The sequence below is a fragment of the Crocodylus porosus genome, unplaced genomic scaffold (genome assembly GCF_001723895.1).
Source record: "Crocodylus porosus isolate Cpor-Errol unplaced genomic scaffold, CroPor_comp1, whole genome shotgun sequence".
Taxonomy (NCBI): domain Eukaryota; kingdom Metazoa; phylum Chordata; order Crocodylia; family Crocodylidae; genus Crocodylus; species Crocodylus porosus.
This window is the reverse complement of record NW_017728886.1, coordinates 196,076,104-196,093,686: the sequence shown is the minus strand read 5'-3', so window position 1 is coordinate 196,093,686 and position 17,583 is coordinate 196,076,104. Positions and strand designations below refer to the sequence as shown.

Genomic DNA, 17,583 nt, shown 5'->3' with positions numbered 1-17,583 from the left:
TGAATCAGCATCAAAAGCTTCGCATAGCCCTAAGACATAGTACTCAAGCTGAGGTCTCACTATTGGTGAATGGAGTATAATAATTACATCTCCTTTTCAAAACAGACCAGAACAGCTAAGTAAATATTGAGCTTATGGTCTACTCTAAATCCACATTATTTTGAAGTACTGCTATGTAGACAGTTTTCCCTATTTTGTATTTGTGCATTTGATTTTTCTAAGTGAAATACTTCAATTTCAAACCATTTCTCTGACTTATCAAGATTTGTTTGAATACTAATCCTGTCCTCTAGGGTGCTACCAGCCCCTCCAACCTCCATATCATCATATCATCAAACATTTTAAATGTATCTCCATTTCATTATCCAAATAGTTAATGAGAATAATAAATACTATTGGAACCAGGACAGATCTTTTTGGGAAACCATATCTTCCCTGTTTGAGTGTAAACCATTAATAACTACTGAATACAGTTTTTCAATTAGTTGTGCACCCATCTAATAATAATTTAATCTGGACCTTATTTCCCTAGTTTGCTTATGAAAATGTCATGTGGGACTATGTCAAAAGCTTTAATAAATGTCAAGTTACATCCTATCTGTAGCTCTCATCCACCAGGCCAATTACCTTGTCAAAGGAAGAAATTAAATTGGTTTGACATGATTTGTTCTTGACAAATTCATGTTAGATGTTTCTTATCAGCTTACCATCAACTTGATGCTTACAAACTGATTGTTTAATAGTTTGTTCCAGTATCTTCCTGGGTACAAAGGTAAGGCTGATTAGTCTATAATTTTATAGGTTCTTGTTCTCCCTCCCTCCCTCCCTCTCTCTTTTACAGTTAAGTAATATGTTTGTCCTTCTCCAGCTTTCAGGGACCTAACCCAACCTTTGTGAGCTTTCAAAACTAATCACTAAAAATTCAAAGCTTGTTCCTGGTAATTCCTTAGGTATTGTGCAATGAATTTTGTTAGAACCTATTGAGTATAATACATCTATCAAAATGTGTCCAAGTCAAAACAAGTGACCAAAGAATGATTTTTTACCAAAGAAATATTTGAACAGATACATGTACAAATGTCAGTGGACGTGTACATTTGACATGATTTATAACTATATATAGTAGTATCTGACTATTTACCCAATCAACCTTTATAAATCTTTCCATCACCAGGCTCACTGTTGGCCAGTATAAGAAATAAGAGTTCCCACCCTGGTCTAAAGAGAATGTACAAATACCATGTATAATTCTACATTCCCAAATCTTGAGAAGAAAGTTACTTAGACAAGAAGAAAACCAGTATTCTCTGGCCCGGGCTTGGCTATTCCCAGAGAATTTCCTTATTTGGCTTCATTCATCCAAATTCCTTTGACCAGGCAGCATATCCAACACTTTTTATAGCTTTACTGAAGCTAACAAGAGGCACCTGCCACTATAACTTAACATACAGGTTTCAGGCACCTGATAACACGAATGTAAGATATTTTTCTGCCACACATTCACAACCAATTTAAAATTAATCATAATAGACTGACTTGTTCCATTCACTCATGCCTTATTATTTTTGAAAATAAACAGCTTAGGGAAAATGTAGTTAATAAACATTCTGGTTCACTTAGCACTTCTTCCCTCCTCAAATGCCATAAATTAATCATTTCCAAGGAGATGGACACAAACAGCAAAAAAGTAATACTGAATCCATCCTGGTGATATCTTGTATCGGCACTGATAGACTAGACATGGAAATCAGAAAAAACCAAAGGGAAGAAAAACTTTTAACTAAGCTGGAGTACTGTTATCTGCTCCAAATAGACAACAGCCTCTGTAATGCTCAGTTTGCTCACTTTTACAGTAAATGACATATTCCAGTGCACTGAATTTACAAGGATATTTCCCAATATACAGAAATATTTCTGTCATTGCCATGCTACAAAAGAAGCCACTAAACTCTTCTGCTGCTTTTTAGGCAGTAGCAGGCAGTACAAGAAAATGTAGAAGTTGTGGTTTTAATTATTGGCAAGATGGCAGTACAGCTAAGTAGGATTTGTATCAGATTATGATTTGTTCCCTGTTTATAATATGGCATTTGGATGTGGCTTCTGTAGTGCACAAAATAAAATAAAATAAAAATAAAGAAATCAAGTGAATAAGTATATTCTTTGATGCTAGCTACCACCTATATATATAATAGGCACCTTGTGTTTCTTATAGATTTCATAGCTAGTGCAAGGTTGTTTCCCCGTGTTGCTTTCACTTGGGCAGGCCAGTCCAAACTAGGTTAGTTTAAATGAACTATGAGAAGTAATGAAAATATTTGAGGGACTTTTGTTCTGGGATGGGATGGCTTGGAAAAACTAGTAAACATATCAGGTGAAGAATTCAGCCCAACCATGTCTGAATTTTGGGAAAGTTGGATATACATAAAAAATTTGTAGCTTAATGTCAACTGAAATAGCAGAAAAAGAAATATAAGGCCACCAAGTCTCAACAAGACCACAAAACACAATGAAGTGACTATAAATTGTATGCTGTGGAACCATTGCTAAGGTGGCTTTTAAGATTTATTAATTTCAGCTAAAATCTTTACCATGAGTTTGAACAATTTTTATTGTAATATGCATTACTAGTATTAAACTGGCAGTTACCAACAGAACTGTCAAAATGTATTTCTATGACACATGACAGAAGAAGCTTCCTCTAATGAGGACTTATTTTCCCACGATGATTACAATAACAGCAACTGTAATAATAATGCCTAAATTAAGTGGAGATAGCATTAGTACTCTAATACAGATTGGGGGACATGGTTGATGGAAACTGCTTATTCACAGAAGTACAGCCGATGCTCAAAGACTGATTCAGAAAATAACAGAGATCATTACAATTCACTGAAGACTTCTTAGGAGAGCTGGTATCATCCAGCAGCACCATATAAAACAAAAATTGAGTCTCATTCAAATAAGTAAAATGAGAAGAAATTCTAAATGAAGGGTGAAGAATCTTGGAGACAATGAGCCTGATGCAAAGCTCACTGAAGTCAATGAGGTCAGGCTTCCACTGACTTCAGTGGGATTTGGATCTGGTGTCCTGTAGGCCACTGTGGCAAGAAAAGCAAAATATTCTCATAGGATGCAATAGGGTAAAAAGGGTTATGGAATAGCTGACCTCAGCTGGTGAACAGTCACCACTAGGAGAAAACCATGAAAGAAAAAAAGAGACTCCTTGTGAAACTTGGAATGGTTTTTAAACTAAAATATTAATCTTTTTTTTATACCCCCCCTTTACCAATGGAAAAGGAAAGACACACTGAAAGTGGAAATTTAGAGGTGTCCTGCTTAAGCAATAATTGCTTCTAAAGCCACATTCAAAACAGGGCTTAGGTGCCTAAAACAGGACTTAGGTGGACCTTGGATACTTAAGTCCAAACCGGTGATTAAAAAACACCCTGCTCAGAAGAGACCTAACCACAGATGTGCCTAAACTCCTTTTTGGATACTGAACTTCCTTGGATGCCTACAGTTTTACACTGCGACCACACCAAGAAATGTCCCTGGTTCCAGTCTAAGTACCATTGGGATCCAGAAACAAGGTAGAGCAGTGCCTAAATCTCTGAGAGGCCTGATCAGCTAGGCCTACCACACATAGCCAGTAGGACTGTGTGAAGCTTTGGTCCCTGATTTGATTCAGTGGAGATTTGGCCCGATTTGGTGGCTGAATCGCCAAATCCGAATTGAATTATAAGGAGCCTTTAATTTCTCCAAATCGAATCGGAACCCTTCAGTTCTGGGTTAGCTGCTGAGCACATGGAGAGCCCCCCACAGTCCTGTGGGAAGCTCCATCCACCCCAGCATCACGGCATTCACGAGCTGCACCTGTTGCCTTAAGTTATGTAGAAAAAATATTTAAAGCTGTGTCAATGTCCGAATTGCTGATTCTCTGAATCAGCATTGAATCTTCAGATTCAGATTCAGCCTAATCGAATCAGGGACAGTGATCCAAATCAATTCATCGAATCACTGTCCCTGATTTGGGCTAAATCCAAATCCGAATCGAACAGGGTCCGCTCTGTGCACTGCTAATAGCCAGCACCGAGTTCAGCACAACGGACAGCAGCCAAGGCCAGTTTCACTTAAAAATATGGCTATTTTATATAATAGCTCAGAGGTTAAAACACTCTCCTCAGGCAGTGGGAGACTTTTTCAGTCTTACAGGAAACCTATATTTCCCACCCTGCAAGAGAGTGCCCTCACCATCAAGCTGTAGGCTCCTCTATGTGGGAAGACACCTTTCAGCTTTCCTTTTGCAGGTGAATAATAGATAGCAAGTGATGCAAGATGCATGGGCCAGAAGGAAAGCAAGTAGTAGGGAGCATCATTGTGCAGATTGATAATTAAGGTAGTTAGCAAGGAGGAAGGTGTCCTGGATTCCAGTCTCTTCTGCCTGGACTGATACTTGTTTGAATAGGAAGAAAGGAAGGAAGGACAGACAAACTATAACTCAAGATTCCCTCCAACTCAGCTGATGGAAGATTCGCTCCATTTCCCACCCACTGCACTAGAGACATGGTCCTTCTTGTCCTCCTCCTGGCCCCATGAATCTTGCTTATTAACTGTACCATACAATGGGTCAACTTCAACAGTGAGGGTAGAGAGTTCCCTCTCCTTCCTTTCTTCAGACTCACCTCTCAGTCTAACATTTAGCCTTATGGTTAGTGCTCTCAGATAGTTTGGGAATGTGGATTTGAATCCCCTTAGGTTGAAAACAACCTAAAACACAGACCTCCCACTTTGTGGTTGAGAGCTGTAACTACACACTTGAGAAAGAAGACAACCACACCACAAGCTGTAGCAACAACTCTTTAAAACAGGAGTCAGCAACCTGTGGTCCACAGGCCAGATTCAGCAAACAAAGAGGTCCTATGAGGCTTGCAAAAGTCCAATCCAGCACGGGAAATCAGTTGCATGGAGTGGCCCCATGGTGCCCATCCTATCCTCTGTGGAGCTGTTGCTCCACTGCATCTGCATTTGCTCTCACTGCAGAGGGAATGGGGGGGTTGGTAGCAAGACAGGGGCTGCCTTGGGGTGTGGGGGGTAGAGACCTGGGACAGCATCTTGGGCCAGGTCACAAAAGATGCCACCCCACCTCAGAAGATGGCTCTAGGCTTTGGATATAGCGGTGCTTCCTCCATACCTCCTTATAGTCTATACTCAAGTGTCTAAGCTCTGAAGAAAGGAATGATTTTAGATACTCTCATCTTTCTAAGATGCCTAACTTTCCCTGTGCATTGTATAACAAGCTTACCAGTGGACTTTGGCTTCCACTGTGGGTGCCAGATGCCTAAAATTTAATTGCTGAGGTGCCAGGCTTCTCGGTACTAAATTCTTTCATTAGATCTGCCCTCTAGTACATATTCTGTACTAAAGTGTAAATTGGAGTTCTTATGTAAAAATCTAAAATGAAATACTGGTGCTATGCAAAAGCAAGAGAAGTTTGTGAAGTTTAAGGCCAGAGTGAAGTCAATAAAGGTCTAATTAAAGCCACAGAAGTCCTCTATCTGATTCAGAACCTTCCTTTAAGGGTATCTTTAGTAATTTAGTCCATCAGCTACAGAACTACAACAATTAGTGGTTTAGTACTCTCATACTGACCGTGAATTGTTGTGAAGCTGATTTACATACAGCTTTATAAGAGAATGCTCATCAGCCACAGGACTGGCTACATTTATACCCTCAAGTAACCTGAATAATTCAGACAATGAAACCTTGTTAATATCCTATGCAAACACACACAGAAAGTGGCATGCTCAAAGTGGATTCAGTGCATTCAATCCAATTCATGACTATTTTAGACGAAACAATTTTTTTTTTACAAAGTAAAATGATGGGATTCAGTTTAATTAAGGCTGAAAACAAAAATACTTAAAAAACAAACTGTGACACACTTAAATATCACGGAGGTGGGCAGACAAAAAATTGTAAGAGATTTAATGTACGGTATTCTTTCACATAACAGGGTATTATTAACTCTAAAATAACCAGAAATGACCATGGCATCATAGGAATATTTCATGATGGAAAGATGTCATATCACCCACTTACCAGGATGTCTGTCTATCTAGAGTCCTGGCCTTTTAAAATTCCTCATGTCCTACAGAGGTTTTCCATCCACCAGTTCTGATTTCCTGCAAAAAGGAAACCTCTGGTGTTCAGGAGAAACAGAATTCTAAAGGGTCAGGAATGTGTCTACACTGGATCCTGGTCATTAAAAATAATAGCTTGAATTAATAAAAACAACAAAAACAATTTTTTTCATAAGTCAAATGAAATGCATTCAGTAAATATAATAGAAGATACTGTAATTAATAATTACTTATGGCTTCCTCTTATATTATGAAGCATATTTTTATTGAATGAGAAAAAAATGAAAAAATATTCTTACTAGTTAAGAGAGAGTAACTGAACGCATAAAAGTAACCAAGATAATTTATGGGTTATAAATAATTTTCAGTAACCATTTTAATTGTTAGGGTAGTAAAACATCTTTACTCACAATTATATTACAGGCTCTGTTTCTGGTGTTTTAACCACAAATACGCATGTTGCCACGGTTATGTTTGGTTATTTTGGGTCACTGAAACACTGACACATAAAGCAAGAACAATGCAATCAAATGCAGCCATAGGTTATACCATGCTTACTTTCTCAGTTACAACAAGGAGGTGCTTCCCCTTCTAGTTTCTTGGCTACTGACAAGTTTACTTAGATTATTATGTAGTAGGTAGCAAATGTTGCACACATCATGGCTGCCTGCTCATATACCGACTTATGGAGTAGCACACCCTGGGAGTGACATTTTTGGAGAATTCTGTCTTGTTTTCTAAAAGATCATCAAATTTCAACATGTTTCTTTCTTTGTTGCAGACTTTAATGAAATACTGGATGTTTTAATTGGTTGAAAAGATGGTTTGCCATCTTGCTAAGCACCAATATGTCCTAACCTTACCAAAAGTAGCTGCAGTTTCATTTCATTTGATCATTTGTGTTTAAAGTCTTTTCAGCTAGGTCTAGAAATGATGCTGTGAATTCAGACTACACTGCAAAGCTCCGATCTAGAACCTCCCTCCCTTCCAGTTTAGAGGTGCTTGCTCCTAGGCATTCTTATATGAGGTCCTTCTTTACTTAATGACAAATAACACTAAGCATAAAAACATATCCTTGTATTCTACACTGTATATCATTATATAAAAATTGTTATGGCCAACATGGATGAAGTGCAAGTAAAATTTGAATTAAAGCTATACTAAGAAGGCTGTATTACAGTCAAAATGCTTTTCTTTCTCAGACATGTAAGGAAGAATTAGGAAGACATCAAACTCATTTCCATTTGTGATATGACAGACATTTTAACTTGGATTCCCAGAGGTGACAAATTAATTTATTAACACAGTACTCAACAGAAAAAAATCTTACCCAACTTCTCTCTTAAGGCCCCACTGACATAGACAAATGACTTAGAATCTGTGGCCAAATTTTTAACGTTTGGTGGCTAATCTATGGGGCCAGGGACAGACGTTACACATAAACTGGTTTAAGTGATCTGAAACTGGTTTAAACCTGTAACAGAATGGAAGCTCCATGCACATAAACCAGTTTCAAAATGGCAGAAACTGGTTTAAGATAAACCTGGTTGAATGTAGTATCAGACTTAACTGATTTGGGTCAAACTGGTTTATGAAACTTTGTCCCAGACCCCTTCCTGGTTCAAGTTAAAATCAGTCCCCCAGCATGCTTTCCAGCCCTTGGCTGGGCTGTGCTGTGCTATCTGCCCCAGAGAGCAGGGCTGGCCCCACTTCTCTCCTCCCTAGCTGGAGCAGTGAGGGATGGCTGACAAGGGGATGGAAGACAAAAGCCCAGGTGGGAATGCAGCCCAGTCTATGGTGGGGGACTGACTCCCAGCAAACCCTGGCTGGGGTTTGGGGCCAGGAAAGGGGGTTAAATACTCCTTCCTCTGCTCAAACTTACTGCTAGCTGCAACTGTAGACAGAGGCACCTAGAAGCAGGAAGAGGAAGTGATGAGAAACCCTGCAGAGGCCTGCTGCTGTAATTCTGGACTGCAAGTCCCAGAGACCTTGGGGGCAGCAGGAAGAGGAAGTGAACACAGCCAGAGAGTTGTGCTCTAGCAACCCCTGGCTTCTGGCCTGAGCCACTGCAGGCATTTGGCTGCATTTCCTGAATCAAAGGTATATATCTGTTCACTTCTGTTTCAAATTTAATCTGTGCATTTTAGATTAACCTGCAACTGATTCAGCCTTAGGCTGCTGTTTGACTCTCTCTACCTAGCCTGAGTATCTAATCCTGTGTTTGGGAACTTAAATAGTGATTTTAGGGCCCTCAAAATATACTGTTAGTAATTAAGTACCCACTGAGCATATTAATGCATAACTGGATGCCCTAGGTCACAGGTCAGAGGCATACACTTCAAAACTGGGCTCCCCATCTGAGTAATTGGAACTTAATCCAAAAAGGTGGGATGTTCCTATGCCTTTTTCTAGTCACATTTTTCACTGAGAATTTTAAATAGATAAAAGCCCAAACAAAATCCACCCTCCCTTCCTAAGCCCAAATGACCAGAAATTTTTTTTCCATTCAGATGACTTGGGTTAAAGTAAATTGGAAAATAACTCACCTTCTGTTTGCAAAAGGACTTCCTGAGGGAACAGAGTGGGAGAAGAGTGTGTCATTCATGCTGGTTACAGGTCTGGGAGGCCTATGAGAAAGCAAAATAGTTAAGCATATTCATTTTTGATTTAATAAACTACAGCAATAGTGTTTACAAATAAAGATGAATGATTTTCCTGCTCAAGGTAAATTGCCTGTATGTCTTCTATTTTAAATAATTGCTCTAAATTGAAGTAAGAGAGTGTGTGTGTGTGTGTGTGTGTGTGTGTGTGTGTGTGTTTAAAACATAGGATAAGAGGACTATGGTTGGGTTTTTGTGTATTCTGAAGTACCTTTTAAGCTATTTGCTACATGATTTTTCTAATCTGACAAAATAATGAATTGTGAAGCATCTTCCTAAAACTCCATGGTCTATATTACTGTGACTGCAGTATTGTGTAGACATCCCTGAGCTAGCTCTAAAATACCTATAATGGTCCAGTTGCTACAGCAGGGAGCTCAGGGCAGCTTAACTGCTTGAGTATTTAGCCAACTTTTGAAGCAGGTTTTATATCCAGTGCTGAGCCTTCTGATACTGTATCAATGTAGTGACTGCAGTGTAGACATAGCCCATAAAATACCAGTAGTGCAAAAATGCTGCATAGGTATAACCTTTAAACCAGCACACACTGAATAAAAAGGACTGTCAACTTACAACTTAATTTTTTGTCTGAAATTGCTTATTTGCTGTTATTCCTAAAATGGAAATTAGAGGAAACCTTTCCCTTTTGCTTGTTTTCGTTTATCTTGAGTATTTGAAAGCACTTGGGGTTTAGTTTCTTGTTTTCTTTGCCTGGCAAGTTCTCTTCTATTTGTGTATGCTTCTTGTACAGAGAAAAGAAGTGATGAACGTTTTGGAAATACAAAAAATAAGTTTTTAAAATTACAAAGGTGCCTCTGGGACAAGTACAGTACCTGAAGCTACATTTAACACAGGCTTTGTGAGAGATGCATTTATTTTGACTTCTGCAAGTGTACAGAGAAGGATGCAACAGCTACCCTCAGAAAATAGAACTGTATTGCAGTTTTCAGGACAATGCAGAAGCCCAAATTGCTGCATACAATAGTTTGAATAACCAAGGATGGTTATACGTGTTGGTGGAAATAACATTACACCATAAACATTTTCCTCAAGAATTCTGAAGGGATAATTTGGTTTCTTAAAGTGGAAATACCATAACAGTTTAAAAAAGCTTATAATGTCTTTTCAGATCATGTCATGGTAAGAAGCTACTTTTTTGGCCTAATGCTGTGACTGGTAAGTCGCATACTGAATTCTCTATCTGGCTGTTCACTCACGGATCCACAGAACCTAAGAATGCTGTGCTTATGAACAAGCTGCTCTGAGTTCATAACAGGAAGCAAAGATGTACAGTGTGGAAATGACTCTATAGTAATTTCCCTGTTTCATGAGGGGATCACTTTTACTTATTGTAAAACAAGAGCATACATGCAGGCAGTTACCATGGAGCAGTTTGTGTGCAAGGTCATCATTCTGATAATGAACCTTCAGACCCAGAGGACTTGAATTTTTGGGAAGCACACAAAACCTTCAGTTATTTGGTGAATGCAACAGATGGCACTTTGGTTCCCAGATACCTACAAATCAACTTCTTAGACACCTACGTGAGTTAACTAAACCTGTAGCAATTTTTGCTGACAATATGCAGGCAGAAAAAAAACCTCTCTTAAAATGAATGGAAGTTTTTAGATTGAAATCAGTGGGAGTTTTGCCACCGATTCAATGGGGCCATGATTTCATCTCTAGTTCCTACTCTTTTTTAACATTTGTTTCTCCATTTAGAAACTGGAGAATATTATTCTTCCTTGCAAGGTTGTTAGATGTATCAATTTTGCTTGACTAATACTACTGATGTTAAGAGGGCCAATTGAGCATATCAATTTTAAAAGAAATACATGCAGTCAAATAGCATGATGAACAACCACCCTCAATACAGCTCTTTTGCTCAAAAATATTTCATCTCAAGCACCAAAATGCTCTGTCAGGTACTGCTGGATTCTACTATCATTATTTACTTGTTTTGTAGCAGTTCCTCTGATCCTTGGTCCTGGTGTAGAGCCTCTTATATGCTGTACAAACACAGCACAAAAACTCCATTCCTACCCCACAAGGCTTAAGATCTCAACTGCTTCATCACCAAAATGCAATTATAAATCATTGAGGGGAGACTGATAATAAAAGACTTCCTTAAAAATTAAGAATAATGTAGTCTTTTTTAATTGGCAAGCTACTTATATCCTGAGAATTTTAAACTGGTGATTTATTTATTTCACAGTAGCTACGTTATTTTTACATTTATGGTTCATTTTATTTTTAACCTGGATGATGAAACTGTTGGCCATTATGTATATTCAAGAGTTATTATACATTGTGTTGGACTCTGTGTTGAGATCAACAGTGAAGATATGAGTGATGTTACATGTTAAATTTTCCTCCAAAAAACATGCTGAAGGAGAATAAAATACTCACCAAGTATCTCTTTTGCAGCCAAAATGAAATTGAAAAGAGACTATTAATTAAGATGACATTTTAAAATGTATACGCTAAAAATAGAGCTTTGAATATATGCCAAACTTAGCTCCTGGATCCTGCAAACAGGCATGTGAGAGAAGTCTATGCACATTAGGTAATGGGGCTGTTTGTAGGTCCAGAGTTACTAGTATGTGTAAATGCTTGGAAAATCAGAGCCTTAATACATGTTTAGTGTTCTACTTAATTTGTGGCCAGACAAAGGATTTTTTGTGGCTTTGTCGTGGCATGAAGAGTTGATTTCACAGGCATTTCCCAGTGACCCTGCCCCACACCGCTGATTCCTGGAGAGGCCCGGGGGTGCAGGGGGCGGTTGCCATCTTGGCTACTGGCTGCCCTTCATGCCACCTTGCCAGCCAGCACTCTCCCCTCCCAGGTGGACTATGAGGCAGCGAGGACCTGGCTCCTACTGGGGAGCCAACATTTTATTTTTATTAAGTTTTTTTAAGTTGATTTCATGGACTATTTTGGATTTCATGGTTTCCATGAAATCTGCAAAAATGCATATTAAGTAGGTCCCTACTCATGTTTTGATCAAACCTTTTGCTTTGTATGCTGTGTTTCCTTGTTAATTCTCATATCAAGAAAACTCTTGTTGACATCCATTAGGGCTTTCACAGGATGACTTTAAGGGCACTGTCCCATCTTCACCTTCCTCAAGTTCATCTTGAGTATCACAGGCATGTTTAAATATAAAAAGGTGCAACAGACATGGATGGCAGATCACCTGGACAATCAAGGTCAAATTCTAATCTCAGATGCAGTCTTCTAACATAGTAACTGATCAGAATGAGTAGCCTCCTAGTTCATTGCTAAGCTTCTGGAGAAGGAACCCACAAATATGGAGAAACCTAAATTACCCAAACAACCCACCTGAAGCAAGGCAGAAAGCAGCCCAGACACTACCTGAGCATATTCTGTATGTTGGGGTAGCTAACCCATGGCAGGCATGCAGCAAGTGGCATGGGCAGCTGACCTGTGTGGCATGGTTGCCCCAGATGCTCAGCAGAAGGAAGTGCATTAGAGGAGGCAGGGGTCTGAGCCTCTGTCTGTGTTGGGCAGAGCAGAGGCAGGATGCCACTGAAAGAGGGGGTGTCAGGTGTCAGTGAGAAGAGCCAGGTTAACATTTCCTCCCTGAAGCCACCACTGAACTAAGGACTTTGGATCCTTAATTACCATATAAAATGGTGGTGGCCGCAGGGCCATGAAAGGGTTAATCCGATTCTTGGAGGCGACATTTCCTCTAGAAGCAACACCTTGCACTCACTCTGCTCACCCGGGCCAGGTGCTCAAAACCTTCTGCCTTCCTCCCAGAACATGAGGGTCACAAACTCTATCAGATAGCCTAGGGGGGCAGGGCAGGGCAGGGCAGGGATCAGAGTGACACCAGGGAACAGGTGGGGTTTAACTTTTGGTATTCCTGCCAAAAAGCTGGCCACCACTGCTTTATGCAGTACTGCATAGCTAACATAGTATAGCACTGGACTGTCCAGCTTCCATATATTGTATATATACATCCACACACACACACACACACACACGCACATACACACGCATACACACACACACACAAGAAGATATCTACAACATAAAATGGTGGGAATTTTCAGAAGTGCTCAGTGCTGACCTAATTTCTATTCACACTAAAGTTGTGGGAACAAAGTCAGACCACTGTGGCATGTTTTGGAAAATCCCACTTTGACATTTTATTAATACCACTGGTTCTCCCCGTGTTTTGGGGTTTCTTTTTGGTTGGCAATCATGTTTATGGAAAACAAAAACACCCTTAAAATGCTTGCATAAGTTGAACTCTCGTAATTCTCAAATTCATCCTTTAATACAGGATCATGCACATTACTAATTACTTTTTGCCTCGCCCTAAATGGTACAGTGTTGTGTTTATTTGATATGTTTTGCCATCTACTGTAGTTTTAATTGAAAATGTTGATATAGGTCTTCTGCTCTGTGCACTCAAGGGGGAAAGAGAACAATGAAAAAGAAGGGTTACTAACTTAAAAAAAAACAGAGCAATAATAAGGACAAAGACCTTCTGTAAAATTGCAAGTCTTGAAAAGGAGGACTCTTTTGTTGCAAGAAGTCTTCCATTAAATGTATTTGTAAAAAATCCCTTTGCCTGGCTTTTTGCCCAGAGCTGTTTCTCCTCATACCTTTTATCTTCCATCATATTTAAAAATAAAAAACACACCAGCAAGAAGATGCTCTCAGTAAATTGCTGTAGCATATCTTTCCCCTCAGTTAATTTATGTGAATTACACTGAAGATCATGCTATCTCTACAACTTGCAGGTTTTTCATTCATGTACCATTGTACTCTATATAGTTATATTGCTTTCAATCTAACAATAAGGGTAAACTATATCATAAAACAAAATAGATGGCCTTTTATCCTCATGTGCAATCACACTAAATTATATGTATGTATTTAAAAAGGAGACAAGGTACTAATTTTATGGCAAAAATTTTGGAACAGATCTTATTCAATTACAGTATTTTTTTCTTTCCCTTTCTTAATTTTTTTAATCCCTTTACAATAACCCTGTATTTACTGCTACTGATGCATGCTGTCTGTGATATAGACAGATGTCTCTTACTGGAGACATGAGGGAATGAACACAGAGAAAAATCTTTAGTTTCACTTTGAAGCTTTCTCTAATGCATGACCAGGTCCTACCTTATTAAACTGTTATCTATCCATCCATGTATCCAGGCTTTTATACCATGCTTATCACCATGGAATCTGAGCAAGCCAATCTCTAATTTCTCTCTTCCTTAGTACAATATGCCATCTTTATATTTTTATACAGCAATGAATTCCTTTTAAGCAATAATCAGTTCTATGCATTTCATGAAAATTAAATATCTGAGAGAGATCTCTCACATTTTAAAAGTAGAACACCACTGCTGTATTAGAAATGCTCCTGTTTTGACCATGCAAAGATCATCAGTATGATTTATTTAAAATTTTTAAAGATGTTTAAGGGAGTTCCCCCATCTCACAGTGCTGCAGCCACTGTGCAGCATGCTGCTTGTATTCCTCACTTTACACATTCAGTATTGACAGATGGAAAAAGAGAATAACAACATAAATGAAAAAAGTCTGGTCTCCCAGTGATTCAGAGATATACCATGCAAATAAAATTTTATGCTTGTTGCCCAAGCTGCTTTAATCAATGACCTGATGGAGAGATTTACAAAGAAGATATTTCTTAAAAAACTATGATAGAGACTGGAGCACCTCCATGAGAAATACTTTAAAAATTCCTGCAGTCTGCTGAATCATTTCACCATGTCTAGTTCATTGTCACTTTTTCCCATTTGTTGTACTGTATCTGCTTTAAATGTCTCAGAAAGGATGTATTTCCTTTCTATGAGCCAGAGAGCCCAAAGCTACAGAACACCTGAATGAGAACATTTAATTCGCCTCTAGTATAAATGGTGGACCATCAGTAAAGAGGTGATTTTTCCACCCTGTGCAAGTGTAAGTCTCCATCTGCTTTGAGTTCCTCCTTGACTCTTAGGGAGGAAAGCATAGTGTTGGCTACTTTATATGAATTTTTCAGTTAAAAAAATATGGACTGGGAAAGGGATGTTATTTTCACAACTTATCAAAACTTAGAGACAAATCATTGAGTAAACTGAAAAAGACCAATTAACCAGAATCCAAAACTAGAAACAACTGCACACTGAACTAGAGAGTTTTAGAGGAAGGGTGATATTATGGTTTCATTGAACTTTGCCACTGACTTCAACAAGGCCAGGATTTCACACGCATTATTATTCCTTAGGTCAAAGTAGCTTCTACCTGACTTCAGACTAAAATAGCTAGTTACGCTCTCTTTAGGTCAAGAAACTGCTGTTTTACATTTACCTCAACATTTGGAGACTGAATAATAAATCCAGAGTGGTAAGATAAGAAAAAAAATCCAGAAGCCCTAAACCAGGAAACTATATACAATTTGAAGAATCCTTTTGTCCTCTTTGCCCACTTGGTTGTATCCCAATACCTACATCAGTTTTATCAATACTTTCCATGCAATTTTTCTATAACTTCAATGCATTCTGGACAGCAAAGGTAAATTCATGTTAACAGAATGATATTATGAAGAATATCCCCTTCCTGTGAATGGATTCAAATTTATCCATCTGATTCATTGCACAAGATATGCAACAGCCATCTTCCATTTCCATCAGAGTCAAAACTACAGTACGTGTCAGCTAGAGCAAAGGTTACTTCTCTACAGCACACAGATACTTACACAATATGAGCCAGGTTTAGAGGTTTTTCAGGCTGGTCAGGGAACATTGGGTGCAAAGGTTCACGGCTGGAAGCACAGCTTAAAGACTTGCTAAGTGCATTAGTTAGCTTCTTAGCAGGTGATTTCTGGGAGGAACAAGGAAGGTAGAGGTAATCTGGACAAGTAAGGTGTAAACTGTTTCTAAATTAAAACTACAGAAAGTACCAAACAAAAGGAAGTGCCAACACTTACAGTCACATAGTCTAAACTTTTCCCCTTCTCTAGAAGTCTAATGATTCAAATTTCATGTAGGTCAATAGGAAGATTCCCTTGATCTTGAAAGGGGCTTCACATCAGGCTCCTAGGAAAAGCTGCTCTTTTTCAAGCAGTGGCATACTTTCAAATGGGTCCATTGGGTTCTTTCCCTCTGTAGTATTTCCATATGCATAGATTTAGCACTAGATTCTTTCATACTTTAGCTGTTGTTTTAAAGCCCCTCTCCTTGCCTCCTTTAGAAGCAGCTGCCTCTACTATGCTGTAAAATGCTGCAAGGGCAATGAAATTTCAGGCTCAGCACTGACAGAACTGCATGGACATGGAGACAAAAAGCTAAAAGAAAAAGCCCTAAAAAATTCCATTATTTCCCAAAAGAATGAGCATCTCCTGTCATTGTACAAACATAAGACTTGGATACCTGGGATCCCACAAGTCTCCAAACTGCAATAGAAGGTAATGCTATCTTTAAATGATTTGGACAGCCACACACCTTCAGCCCTTAAAAGCATATTTATAGTAGGATGACTTCTACAGTAACATAACTTCCCAAATATCAGTTTCACTACTGAGAAAGAAGGCCGTGTAGCTATCACACATAGCTGAGAACTGGCTTCTGTTCTAGGCTCTACAATAGATTTCCCATAAGCCACTTGATCTCTCTGGGACTGTTTTTCTATCAGTAAAATGGAGGATACTACTACTTACATATCAATAAAAGTTAGAAGTTTGATTTGTTGGAGTTTTTAAAGTGCTTTGACATGGATGGCACTATAAAATGTAAAAAGTTCTTACTGTAACCAAGATATTAAGAAGTATTTTTATTATCAGAATTCCAGCTTACATATTACAATGAATGTGAACAATTTAGAACTCTCATTCTACGTTGTTACAGAAGGAACATGACTCTGAATGTACTCATGTTGAGTTTTATTTCAAACACACATAAATGAGTCCACATCTCCAATCTCTTGGAGCAGCTCAATGTTGTGTGTGCACATGCTTTTAAACTTTCAAAAACCTAACTTTTTAAAAGTAGACCAAGTATAAAAAAAATGTTCACACAACATAAGTGAAATAGATATGATCTTCGAAAGAACACTAGCAAACACAGTGTCAAGGCAACTTGAGACCTGTATTTAAATACTGTATTAACATCTGTAGTGAAAACATTTGGGTAGTAGCAGAAAATGGACACATATGCAGGTGGAACTTTTTGCTGTGTCTACCAAGGATTCTGAAGCACTTTCACGTGAAGTCACCTAATTCCCTGATCTGCCTAATTGTACCACCCTTGCTGCAGCAAGAGAAGATGTCACTTCACAAATGTGTGATTAAAGGATGAGAACAAGAGCTGCATGGCAGACAGTCCTAATCAAAGTCTAAACAAAAGGCAAACCATATCCACTCACTGTAAGAGTCCAGAGGACAGCTGTAGACCCAGACTTACTCTGAGGCAGTGCAGAGCCATGCGACTGGCATACTAATCAAATAGTGCTCCTTGTCTTTAACCCTTGGCTGTTCTATGCACCATTAGCATCAGGCAGGCAGATTATTTCAAGCATCAGAGTTTTAACTATTTGAAATATGTTTGGCAACTTTGCCTACAAACACACATGTGTATGTATAGTTTGTAGTGTTCCTACATAAAAGACCAGCTAGTTCCCTGTACATATCTACTGGAAACTTGCTTCTTCTCTTGGGCTGTGATGAGCCCAGATTTGATGACCTCTGGGAGAAGGGGCTAGACTTGGCTATTTGCTGAAGCACTTATGCCAGCTGGGTA

The 17,583-nt window shown here is 38.7% G+C and overlaps 1 protein-coding gene across 8 annotated transcripts in view; it reads right to left on the bottom strand.

Moving 5' to 3' along the window:
* Nucleotides 1–17,583, bottom strand: part of DTNA (dystrobrevin alpha) — a 275,178-nt gene that overhangs the window by 58,460 nt on the left and 199,135 nt on the right. For 3 of the 8 annotated variants that reach the window (XM_019547727.1, XM_019547711.1, XM_019547694.1), the window contains exons 9-10: nt 15,546–15,670; nt 8,687–8,767 (exon numbers count right to left, since the gene is read on the bottom strand). In XM_019547727.1, the coding sequence (XP_019403272.1) occupies nt 8,687–8,767; nt 15,546–15,670 (206 nt within the window). Of the gene's footprint in view, nt 1–5,649; nt 5,740–8,686; nt 8,768–11,209; nt 11,219–15,545; nt 15,671–17,583 lie in introns of all 8 variants that reach the window. The other 5 variants (XM_019547677.1, XM_019547666.1, XM_019547688.1 and 2 more) reach the window with 3 other exon arrangements.